The following is a 10,096-nucleotide window of genomic DNA, read 5'->3' as shown; positions in this document are numbered from 1 at the left end:
AAATCTGCATAGTTTTATTTTAAATAAAGTATTTTGAAGTTTTTTGTAAACAAAAACATTTTAAAATATGAACTTTTGCATTTATTATTATCAACTAATCTTTTTCAAATTGCTATAATAACAACAAGATAAAAAAAAGTGTTTGATGGTTAAGTTAGGTGCTATATTTGGCTTTAAATTTTGTTATATATTATTTCTGTTCAGATATAATTAACATATAAAACGAGTTAATAACAAAATGAGTTCTTCTTCTGAAGAAGAAACAGTACAGACAGAACAGACTGAACAGTCCCAACTAAGTGTTGTTAAAAAAGAGCCCAAAAAGAAACCTGATTTAAAAGTTAGTGTTTTTAAAGAATAACATTTTAAGATGTGTATACATAGTGATTATTTTATTAAAATTTAATAAATAATTTTAAAAACAAACGTGTAACAATAAGTTATACATTGCAGTTTATATTTTCTCAATAAACTAAAACATTTAAAGCCAATTTAAGGGCTTGGGGGGGGATTAAACACTTTTTTCACAATTTGATCTTATTTTATATAGTTTTTACTAAGCTACAAGATACTTTTTACAGATTTTGAAAACTCAAAATAATTTTTGAGATATAGCTGGTCAAAGTCAGAGGCAACATTAGGTTCCGTATGGGAGGCTCAAACTAAAAAAGCAAATAACTAGAAATCACTAAAAATCTATCTCCTCCTTTTTGAGATAACTACCTCAAATTTTCAGGAAATGTTCCTTGCAATATTTAGAAAATTCTGTTGGAACACAATTAAAAAAAAATATATAATAAAAAAAAAAAAACTGTTTTTTGGGTTTAGTTTTTATATAAAGTTTCATTTTTTTATTAAAAAAAAAAATTCTTTCCAACAGAACTTTCTAAATATATCAAGGAACACTTCCTGAAATTTTGAGATAGTTATCTCAAAAAGCGTAGGAGAAGATAGATTTTTAGTGAAATAGTCTATTTTTGCCGTTTTTCTTTGCGCCTCCCATAAGGAACCTATTGTTGCCTCCAAAGTTGACTGGCTATATCTCAAAAATTATTTTGAATTTTTAAAATCTATAAAAATCGTCTTGTAGCTTAGTAAAAACTATATAAAATAAGATCAAATAGTGAATAAAATGTTTTACCAAAAGTGTGTCTTATAAAGCTTTTATAAAAGTTTGTTCATTAAAATACCAAAAGTTTATAAAATTAAAAGTAGTAAGTTAGTAAACTTGTATGTAAATTTAAATATATATGTTTATGTCATAATAGTTTTTAATATAATAAATTTTACCAACATTTAAACAGATTTTCATTCCACAGTCTTCATTTCCAGGAACAGAGCACTATCAAACTACTGGGTTCACACAGCCTGTATGTTTTTATATTAATAAGCAAGACATAATAAAAATATAAACAGTAATAATTAACAAATAATTTTTTTTTGTTATAAGTATGTCATTTCAGTTTTAATAAAATGAAGTTGGTGGATAATTAAAAGTAACTAAGTACAACAAGCTGTTAGTTTAACCGTTACAAATGTAAGATAGGTATTTTTTATAGATTTGGCAACAGTATATTTTTCAAATTATTATATTTTATATATTGCTCCAAAAACAAACGATTGCAAATGCATGATAATAAGTAGAAAAATAGTATTTAAATAATGGCTGGTTTTATTACCACTGACTAATTCTCAAATTTATAACTTAATTATTCAGTTGAAATTTCTTTTTTTTTGCATTGTAATAGTTTCAATATGAAAATAAATCATTTTGTTATATATTTGATGTGATACCTTGATTTATGGCAGTCCCTTGCTAATAGTTCAAGTTAAGTTTACATCCTTTCATATTGTTTTAGATATATGATATGTGAAACTAGTTTTAATATTTAAAGTTTAAAATGTGTGCTGTTTATGCCACACCATGTACAATTCTTTTTTTTTTTGTAAATATCTTGTTACCTGGTGCATATACACTTTTAGTTGTTAGTTTGATTAGAGTTTTTTGTAGGAATGTTTTTATCCGAACCATCAAAACTTTGTTAAACTTTGCCATCATTTTATTGTTGGAACAACAATGTTTCTTATATTTAGCACAACTTATAAGTTTATCATAAAAAAACATATTTGATAATGTTCTTAAACAATTTTTATAAATGCATCAATTTTCTAAAAATACCCTTTTCAAGAAAATATTAAATTTCACACAAATATCTAAAATTGCTAATCATCATTTTTATTCAAACCCTGTTTTATCTAGGTCCAATCAGAATCGCAGAACTCTTCAAATTCCAACCAATCAGACAAGGAGGGAAAGTCTTACAGGAGGAGCCAATCTGTGCCGGCTAACAAGTCGGATGAGTCCAACAACAAGTCAAATTACAGGTGAGTTGCAAATATTTACAAAATTTGAAAAAAAGTATATTATGACATAAATATACAAAATAATGCGTTACAGGGTGTCAGTCCAGCAGAGAGACTCGGTTGAGAGGAGGACCAGCTACAGGCAGGGAACTTCTGTGCTGAGGAGGTTTGTTTTGTTTATATCTTTGTTTAAAGCATAATTTTACTCAGTCAAAGAACTTATAGAAATGATAAGAAGGTTTTATGCATGTTTATTAAAGTTGTTTTGTATTTAGGAAAACCTCTGTTGAGATGTTGGTAAAATAATAAATTATAACATTTTTTAAATAATTTTTTTATCTAAGTGTTTTCATAACTTTTTCAGACGTATAAATAAATTAAAATTATTTTATATATACTCTACTATTGTTAAACAAAAAGTAGTTTTGGTTAAAAGTACTTTAGATTATTTATTATACTTGAAAACCAACAAAGTTATAATAAACAGTGCTTCAAAACGTGTGAAAGAAGCCACTAATGGTTTGGTGGGACTGGGTAAAAATTATGACCAGGACAGAGAAAGATGGAAATTAAGACATATGAGGTATTTCATTTTGACTAATTTATATCCATAAAGTAATAAATTAGACATAAAATAAACTTATATAAGATTAATAGTTTAGTTTTGATTAAAGTTTGAGATAACTCAATAAATTTGAGGTTAATCATTTAAAACTTAAGTTTTTTTAAAAAGTTGGTTTTAATCAAAAAAAAATAAAAATTTATTTTTGAAAAATTCAACTATGACAGTGGTACTTTAATTTAAATAAAATAAACAAATGAATTAATTACTTTTGAGATGTTTTTGAAAAATAAACACAAGATACTATTTTAGTTGTCATGCAATTTGAAATGAAAAAAAAAGTACTTGGTTTGTTTTAACAATCTTAGAACCGAGTTTTCAGTATAGTTTACTACTAAAATTAGAATAGAATAAATAAAATAAAATTAATTCTATCAGTTAAATTAAATTGCTTCACAGGTCAATAAGTACGCGTTACGGTAAACTGAAACCGGAAGTTGAAAATAACTTGGCAGGAGACAATATAACATTAGTGGACTCCCCATCTATACAACCTGTTTGTTATAGTTGTTATTTTTATCTTATGCTAGTGGTTTAGCTTTTTAATTTTTTTTTTCAGATACACGATCCTTACACAAGATCTGTTAGCAGGCAGAGATTACAAAGGCAGCCAACATTGGATGGCCATGCAGATAGTAAGTAAACTATTATTATTAGTTTAATTGAACGGTATAACACTTTATATGTTGTTATGAGAAAAAATTTTAGTTGACATTTCAAACTACTTCTTTATTTTAAAATTAAAACTCTGAGAAATATTAAACAGAAAAAACACTTAATTAGCGTTGTTATTTTTATTACATCAGCAATAATAGCTATCAAATAATTTTTTTTTTGAGCCACTTAGTAAGTCTATTTTCAAATTTGTAGTTTTAACCAAATAAACTATATAAATTATTCTGCTTTTTTATTATAAAAATCTATAACATTTACTTCCATTCTTTTTACTCAACAAAGCTTGTTATATAAAAACTTAAAAATTAACAACAATAATTGAAAAAAAATACTTTTGAAATATCTGTATATACAGTGCTTATTCACTTATCCGGACAGTTTCGGTCACAAAAAAATTTTCAATATTAAACACTAACAATTTTGTTTGATAAAAATGTTAAACGTAAAAAAACTAAAACAAACGTCTATTCTTTCTTTTCAAAGTAAAACTTCCCATAAAAATTAGTTTCTTAGGAGTGGTATGTTTCCGTTAAATTGACTTTAAACTTCGTCAAAAATTTTTTTATGTCTGTTTTTTTTTCTTTGCTTAAAAAGTTTTTTTTTTGTTTAGAGAGATAGGTTGCCATTAATTTTTGTTTTTAAAGTTAAATTCAACTTATACTTTCTCTTAAACAGAAATTTATATTTTTTTAAAATTGATAGTTAGGGCAGGCGGAATTACAAATGATGAATTTTACTTGCTTGACCCTCAAAAAACGTATATCGTTGCAGAGGGTTAGTAAGTCTGATATTTTTTTTCCTTAAAAAAAATAAATTTAATTAAACTAAAATTTAGATTTTATTATTTATTATTTTATTATATATTACTCACAACTATGTACTATGTATTTGTTTTTACCATAGCACTTTTATTATGCATTGCATTATATGCAGCAGTTATATTATTATTTAAAAAACTTGATTTTTTGTAGTTATCAGGACATGTTTACAGAAAAATCTTGCCCAACGTGTCCGGATAAGTGAATAAGCACTGTACTATATCATAAAAGCAATGAAATTTATTCACCTGAATTCTAAGTTAAATAAATCTTTAAGTTGTGTAGTAATCATAAAGTTTTTCTTTTAAATAAAAGTATAAAACAAACGAGTGAACAAAAAAAAACTTTTACAAAGTCACACTGTGCATTATATAAAGTTTAAATTTTTTAAACAAAAAAATGACTGAGACCATAAAATACCACTTTAAAAAACTAATTTAGTGTAAAAATCTATAATATGTAAATAAATTAATTTTAAAATTCAACAGGCTTCATAAATTCCCCTGGAAGGACCCCGGGGCATCCTCGCACCCCACAGACCCCTTCAAACATGCTGCATAGCAACAGGGGTGCCTACCAACGAGGGGGCCGGAAGCGCAAGGACTCGGTTGCTAGGATGTCGCTGAAGGTTGCTAAGGCGTTTATCAGGGTGAGTCTATAAAATGTATGAGTTTGTTGAACATGAAATCAAACAATAGCAATAGACAACGTGAAGTAAAATAATTAAAAATATAGAGTACTTGTCTAATAACATGTAATATTTTATATACATATGTGTTATAATATTTAAATATTTTCAATATTTCTACATTAAAATCAGTCATGTAAACCTTTTTGTATAGCAAGTCTTTTACACAGAGTTATAAATAATATGTCCTAGATTGTGTATCACATTTAGTTTAATTTGCTTTAGAGTTTTTCTTTTTGTTTATTTATTACCTCATAACAGCTGTTTAATAAAGTAAGTGTACAATTATACATCAAAAAAAAAAAAGATTTTATAAAGTCACAGTGTAGTATTTAGCAGAAAAATTGCTAAGAATTTTACATTTTTTTAAGTTTAATAGTTTCGGTTTATACATACTTTGATCTAACAGGGCACGAGTGTTATGGAAGACCTGGTTCAGGACCAGTCCACGACCAACTTAAGGGACAGGAGGCAGAGTTTCGGCCGTCAGTCCAGTTTCAAGGCTCCTGAAAGTGATGGCTTGTATGACAGGTCGGTATGATAAATATCTGCTAGAATTATATATATGTATTGTTATGTGTAAGTATGTATACTATTTTCTTTTATAGTTGAACTAGGCTTTAAATGTGAAGGTCGAATTGATAAATATGCGTACTGGTTTTTGTTTAGCAAATGTGAAAATACGATCTGAATGTGAAAACAGGGTTTTATTGTGAAAATAAAACTCTCCATATAGAAAAAATAACAAAAAATTAAACAATATAAATAGGAATGAACTTCAGGGTCAGTATGATAAATGCTAGTATTTATACTTGTTTTTGTTTTGTAAATATGAAAAAAACATATGATCTCTAAACGAAAAAATACTTTATAAAAAGTTTAAAAAAAATATTTTTTTTTGTTATTGCCAACAACATTTGTAAATGCTTAGTAGTTTTAATTTACAATGCGTAAGTTTTGATTTATGCTTTGTTTTGTTGATAAACTTTTGAAAAGCAGTGCAACAGTTATTTAAAAATAACACTTATTTAAAAATAACACTTATTTAAACGATATAAATATTTACAGGCAATCTTCATTTTTTGAGCCGCAGAGGGCTGCTTACAAGAAACATCAGTCTTTAGTTTCTGTTGATTCGCCTGGTCAAGACGTTAGTCAAATTGTTTAACCGTATTTGTGTATGTGTTTCATAATATTATATCATGTCAAAAGTTCTACAGAAAAAATTGTATTAAAGTATTTTGTTTTCTAGGCTTGTTAATGAGCTTGTATTCTAATAACAATTCAATGTTTTGCATACAACTTAATCGCCTGTAAAATTTAATGGTGATTGTATTTCGAAAATCGACATTGTAGAGAAAAGTTTGTATGTATTTCAAAATATTATCAAACTCCACGGATAGTTCGCTATTATCGCAGAAAATTTTTCAGCTACAACAAGTTACCATAAAACTTATTAGCTTACTTTTGCAAACTGCAAATAACTAACTATTTTGAGTATACTTAAGATATTTTGTAAGTAACTTTGACATGTTTTAGTAATATCTTTCAATTATGTATGCAGTATAATAATTAAAATTGACTGAGTATTAAATTAATAAATAATATTAAATTACTTTTTAAAATGTTATTATTTTCAATTTATTATTACGTCAAAAGTTATTACAACTATTTTTTGTCTATTTGTTTAAACTATAAGTTGAAGAACTTTTTCAAACACTTAATAAAAAGTTTAGTTTTGATATAATATTTTAATTGTTTCTATTTGTTTTATCATTTTTTTTGAATTGTTATATGCAATTGTTATTTTTTATTTATTCAATTATAAAGTTTAAGAGCGAATTTTGTGTAAAGGCTATAGTGTAGTAGTAGTAGTAATTAATCATTACGTAAAGATTAAAAAACAAAATACACATCGAAAAATATAATTAGCTTTTAATCTATATTTAAAAATGATTTTAGTTAAAAATTATGCAGTTAATATGAACTGTTAGGCATAGATATGTAAATTTAATTTTTTTTTTAGTTATACCTCTAACTTGATACTTAATTTAAAACAAAAACTTAGTTAAGCTCTTCATTATCTTTTTAATTATTTTTTTGGTTGCAAATTTGGTTTTCAAAGTAAACTTTAACATCATAAACTTTTTAGCATCTAAAAAACATAGTTTTTTAATTAATTCAAATTTAATGTATGAGAAATTGTCAAACAAAAGAACTTTTTTCTCATTATTTCAAAAAGCATTAAACATTTATCAGTGCTTTCTATGGAACAATTGAAAATATAATTGACTGAGCAAAACGTTTTTTGAATGAGGTTTTTAAGAGCTTAAGTTTGACTTTTATAAAGGATTATTTTAATTGAAAATCTCATTAAATTATAACTTATGGTTGATTTCACTATATAAAGAAATTCCTTGAACTTGAAATTATTATATTTGCTTTTTTTTAATATAATCTATTTAGTGTGTTTGAAAAATTTAACATTTATTTTCTATGTTATTTGATTTAAAGTTATAAATTCAAGATATGTTTTTAGCATTTATATTCTAGTTAGTAAATAATGATAAAATAAATTATTGTTGTGCAAATAAGAATATACCCGTAAAATATTTTGACAATTATTTTTATGATGTTTTGAACTGTATTGTGAATTAATTTACTAACTAAAATTAAATATTTTATTGTTCGAAAATTGTTGAATTATTTACGTTAAAATTCAAATAAAAACTGTTCAAAGTTGACAAATGGTGTGAAGGTTTAATTAATGTTATTTATTTAAGTAGCTATTGCTGAACTTTTTTTGCAGATAACTTAATTTTAGATATAGATGTCTTAAAATAAAAGTTTAGTTCTTTTTATCAAAAATAAACACTAATTAAAATTGCTTGTATTAAAGTGAAATGATATGCTACTGTTTTGTATTGTTTCATTAATAAAACTTTGGCATTTAATTTAGTACAGTAATTGAAAGTTCATGAAAGTTAATTTATTGTTGTTAAGTTTTGATAGTATTAATTACTTAAAGTTCAAGTGACAAAAAGTATTAGTACTATCACTTTCCAAGTATTACGGAATTTTACTAATTTTTCTAACAAAATAAGTTTGTTTGAGTTTATAAATGTAGTTACTCAGTTTCATTGAATTAAAGTTTACCTATTAATATAGTATAATTAAAACTAGTATTTGGTAACTGAGCTTAATAACAATGATAAGACAATAGTTGACGCAGAGATTTTGTTTAAAAATAGGAAATATAGCGATTAAGAAGATTGGCTCGAAACTTAGTTTTTTGTTACGTCATAAAGAGAGCATGTTAATGCCTTGTCAATTAACTCGTCTCTTGTTAATACTGTTTCCCTTTATTTTCTCCCGTTTAATTTACTTTTGTGATTGAAACCAGGTGTTTTTGTTTTGCGTGGATAAAAAACGGTAAGCTCTTTTATTGTATTGTTAAACATTTTTTGTCCTTTACTTTAACGTTTTTGAAAGATAGTTGAGTTTAAGTTTTTGATCCAAAGTTTTCTTATGTTGTTTTTCGTGGTTTTAGTACTTTTGCATGTGTATATAAAATTAAGAAACAATTATCTTTTTAATAACAATTTCCAGTTTTAAATTTAGTATTTTTTTTAAATGATATTGTTGAAAGTGAATTAAAACAAACTCGTTGAGTTCTACTGTAAATATTTCAGTTCATAAAATAAACACAAAATCTTTTTTTTTTCTAGTTATGAACTTAAATATGTATTTTTTGAAAATTGTGTGCTTAGAATTTTAGACTGGTGGTTTCCTTATAAAAAGTTTTCTGTTGCGTACTGAACATTTCATTAATGTTTGTATGATAATAAACAAAGAGATACCTTATAGAATAAAACCAGGTGTTTAATTTTATGAGTGTAAACAAAGAACGGTGTTTTGTAAAAAAGTCCATGATATACTACATATGTTTTTCAAAAGTATTTTTAGATATTTATATAGTGAAAAGTTTTAAATTCATAAATGAAATGATAATAAATAATTTTGCATTAAAAAAAAGAGTTATTAAAAAAATCAAAGTGCTAGTTTTTATTAAAATGAAATTCATCAAAAATTTTAAAATTATTACTTAAAGAAACTTAGATTAACAGTTAAAATAAAATATGCTGTTTTAAACTTTTTACTTTTTTTTATTGGTTTTAGTTTAAAAAAATTTAATTTTTTTTTCAATTAAAATGCTCATGACTATTTTAAGAATAATTTTTTGTTGTAAGAATTTTTAAAAATATTATATGATCATATTTCTATCAATTTACAGGTTCACTTAATGACAATTTCATAAAGATTCAGTTTTTGAGTGACTTATTGACATTAATTAAAGTTTAATTGATAGAATTTTAAGCAATCAAAAATAAAATCTCAAAAGTATGATATTATTTAATTAAATTATTTAATTTAAAGTCTTTTGGTGAACACAACTAAACAATACAAACAATTTTATAAGTTTTTTTTTTTGAAAAAAGTAAATCAAAATAATTTAGTGAAACATATTTTTTTTATCAAGTTTGTTTTTGGGGCATTTAAAGTATCAGGTTATTTCTAAAAACTGAAATGTACTTTAAAATATACTTAAACTCTCTTTTCTTTTCAAAATTTTTAAAACAAAATACAAATACCGAAAATTTATTTTGTTTTATTATTTTTTTAAAAGTAAAGAATAAGGTTTACGTAAAAATGTTGTATTACGTATTATGAAACTGAAAATTATGTAGTATATTAAAAATACATTAAAGTAGCAACAACTTTTCGCGACATAAGTTTTTACTTTTGGTTTCCTTACAAGATAAAACATATTTATCAACACGTTGTTTATGCATGTAATTTTTCAAGTATATGTATTCCGTATTTTTCTTTTATAAATAGTAGTTCAATTTTCGAACTGTATATAATCGA

The 10,096-nt window shown here is 24.5% G+C and overlaps 1 protein-coding gene across 1 annotated transcript in view; it reads left to right on the top strand.

Moving 5' to 3' along the window:
- The first annotated feature begins 202 nt into the window (after positions 1 to 202).
- The window catches only part of LOC145829639 (inactive rhomboid protein 2-like), a 32,960-nt gene continuing 23,066 nt past the window's right edge, over positions 203 to 10,096 (top strand). The window contains exons 1-10 of the mRNA XM_082937491.1: positions 203 to 340; positions 1,305 to 1,370; positions 2,261 to 2,385; positions 2,459 to 2,530; positions 2,852 to 2,947; positions 3,386 to 3,482; positions 3,546 to 3,621; positions 4,968 to 5,128; positions 5,577 to 5,698; positions 6,236 to 6,317. Of these exons, the coding sequence (XP_082793617.1) occupies positions 239 to 340; positions 1,305 to 1,370; positions 2,261 to 2,385; positions 2,459 to 2,530; positions 2,852 to 2,947; positions 3,386 to 3,482; positions 3,546 to 3,621; positions 4,968 to 5,128; positions 5,577 to 5,698; positions 6,236 to 6,317 (999 nt within the window). The 5' untranslated portion in view covers positions 203 to 238. The remainder of the gene's footprint in view (positions 341 to 1,304; positions 1,371 to 2,260; positions 2,386 to 2,458; positions 2,531 to 2,851; positions 2,948 to 3,385; positions 3,483 to 3,545; positions 3,622 to 4,967; positions 5,129 to 5,576; positions 5,699 to 6,235; positions 6,318 to 10,096) is intronic.

Source organism: Thalia democratica, chromosome 2 (genome assembly GCF_965202585.1).
Source record: "Thalia democratica chromosome 2, ktThaDemo2.hap1.1, whole genome shotgun sequence".
NCBI lineage: Eukaryota > Metazoa > Chordata > Thaliacea > Salpida > Salpidae > Thalia > Thalia democratica.
This window is presented reverse-complemented; position numbering and strand designations above follow the sequence as displayed.